Source organism: Dreissena polymorpha, chromosome 3 (genome assembly GCF_020536995.1).
Source record: "Dreissena polymorpha isolate Duluth1 chromosome 3, UMN_Dpol_1.0, whole genome shotgun sequence".
NCBI classification, from domain to species: Eukaryota; Metazoa; Mollusca; class Bivalvia; order Myida; family Dreissenidae; genus Dreissena; species Dreissena polymorpha.
In genome coordinates this window covers 56520542-56522438 of record NC_068357.1, presented here as the reverse complement: position 1 = coordinate 56522438, position 1897 = coordinate 56520542, and the positions used below count along the sequence as shown (strand labels likewise).

At 37.5% G+C, this 1897-nt stretch overlaps 1 protein-coding gene across 1 annotated transcript; it reads left to right on the top strand.

Moving 5' to 3' along the window:
• Positions 1 to 261: 261 nt before the first annotated feature.
• Positions 262 to 1463, top strand: LOC127872027 (uncharacterized). Its single transcript, XM_052415380.1, has 2 exons — positions 262 to 591; positions 906 to 1463. Exons 1-2 carry the CDS (start codon positions 396 to 398, stop codon positions 1274 to 1276), a joined length of 567 nt encoding a protein of 188 aa, XP_052271340.1. The 5' UTR covers positions 262 to 395; the 3' UTR covers positions 1277 to 1463.
• Positions 1464 to 1897: the final 434 nt, after the last annotated feature.

The following is a 1897-nucleotide window of genomic DNA, read 5'->3' as shown; positions in this document are numbered from 1 at the left end:
CTTGTACATTCATTATGGTATCACGAACATAAATATGATAAAAATTGTGAACAGTATTAAGGTTTCTTACTAACAACCCTGTCGAACAAGCTACGCATCAGCTTTTCACAAATTGTGAACATATTTGCCTTTGAGCAAGGTTTCCCATCAATAGTCATACTAGTGCCCACGGTTTATTCGTTCTCAACAAACATGATACTACTGAAAAGCATTGCAATCATTTTTGTGAGTACGTATATTTTGTGGGTGAAATGGATTTGATGTGTCAGGATGAGCCGAAGCATGATAATGAAGAGCGGTTACTGGAGAGAGTTTTTAAAAACGAACTAGCACTTGAAACCCTATTGAAAGAAATCAAGGGGACAAACGAAGACGTAATTAAAGGATTGCGAGAAATGCGGAACACGAAAAGTGTGGTCGGTGAGTTAGCTTACAAACTCGAAAGATCAGAAACCGTGACGACGCTGAAAACTGGTAAATTTATGAAAGACGCACTGTCAAACATTACATCGGAACTCCTCAGAATACGGAGCAATCTGGAAGATGCGACCTCTGATAGGCAGACCGATGTGCCGTCAGCTATAAAACGAGGTGTGTACTAGGGATTTCTGAATATTTTGATGTATTCCTTTCAGGTAACAAATGAATTCTAAGTTTTTACAAAATACTCTTTAATACGTAGGTGTATGTTAATTTTTATCTTCAAAGAAACGTTATTAATATATATTAGTGTTTACAAAATAATGAAGGTAACATGAACTATTTTAATAACACTTTTATAACATTCTTTACACGTTTGTCTCAACGTTGCCACAACCCTGCGCATTTATATTAAATGTATATAACTATTAAATTATTGTTTGAAATAAATAATGAACCGTATAGCTTTTGAATCGTCATCACAGGGCCGCCGTCAATCCAGCCCGTGTATTTCCACGCCCGCTCACCGGCGGAAGTCAAGCTCGATGCCAACCAAGATGTTATCTTCACATTCATCGAACTGAACGAAGGAAGCGGCTACAATTCATCATCGGGGATATTTACTGCCTCGATTGCAGGACTGAACATGTTCAGCGTTGTAATTTTCAAGAATGGGACGCTCATACAGGTGGCCCGAAACAACGGCTCGTCAGGCAGCTCCCCGTGCGCAACCATGCAAGTTATCTCCACCATTGCCGTAGGGGACCCTGTGTGGATTCGCACTGTCGCCCGTACAGAACTGCATGAAAATGATGGATTGTATCGGTCAACATTTTACGGCGTATTGTTGGATTGATATACTGTGTTGAAATAAGTGAGTTTATTCATAAAAAGTTTACACTACTTCAAACTATAATTAAATAAAATTGTGCTTCCTTAAGTGAAATTGTTTTAAGATGCTTAATTTCACTGTACAAAGACGAATGTTCATTGTTTTGTATATAAAGCGTTGGAGCCAAAAGTAAATAAATAAATAAAATTTAGTTGACAATCGTATGACCGTTAAATGCCAGTTGCCTCATGATAAAAAACTAACGCATTTTGGAACACGCGTACAATATTATATAAACTGTGTCAGCTTCCTGCATGTAATAACGTTTTTCGAAGTCTCCATAAAAGCAAACCGTGGCAGTTAACATTCCCTTAACTCTGAACTTCGCTGCAATAAGTTTTAGGCAACGTTAAACATTTATTGTGCAAAATATATGCCATATTTGAATTAGTCTATAACTTGTCCGCCGCTTCTGGTCAATGTGAATGAAGCTTAAGTTCATAGCAAAGATGAAACTTGTTTGAACACGGAAGATGCATTTTTTATGGTTTGGCTTTAATATAATGTTATGTTCATACAAAAATTCTTATAACTGTTCCGTTTTTGGGGATCCTAGAACCTCACCGCCCCATTCATACAGGACTT

Excerpts from the sequence above, each read along its gene's own strand:
- LOC127872027 (XM_052415380.1), top strand. The coding sequence starts at position 396 with ATGCGGAACACGAAAAGTGTGGTCGGTGAGTTAGCTTACAAACTCGAA. Across the intron at positions 592-905 it reads GCCGTCAGCTATAAAACGAG|GGCCGCCGTCAATCCAGCCC; the intron begins GTGTGTACTAGG and ends TCGTCATCACAG.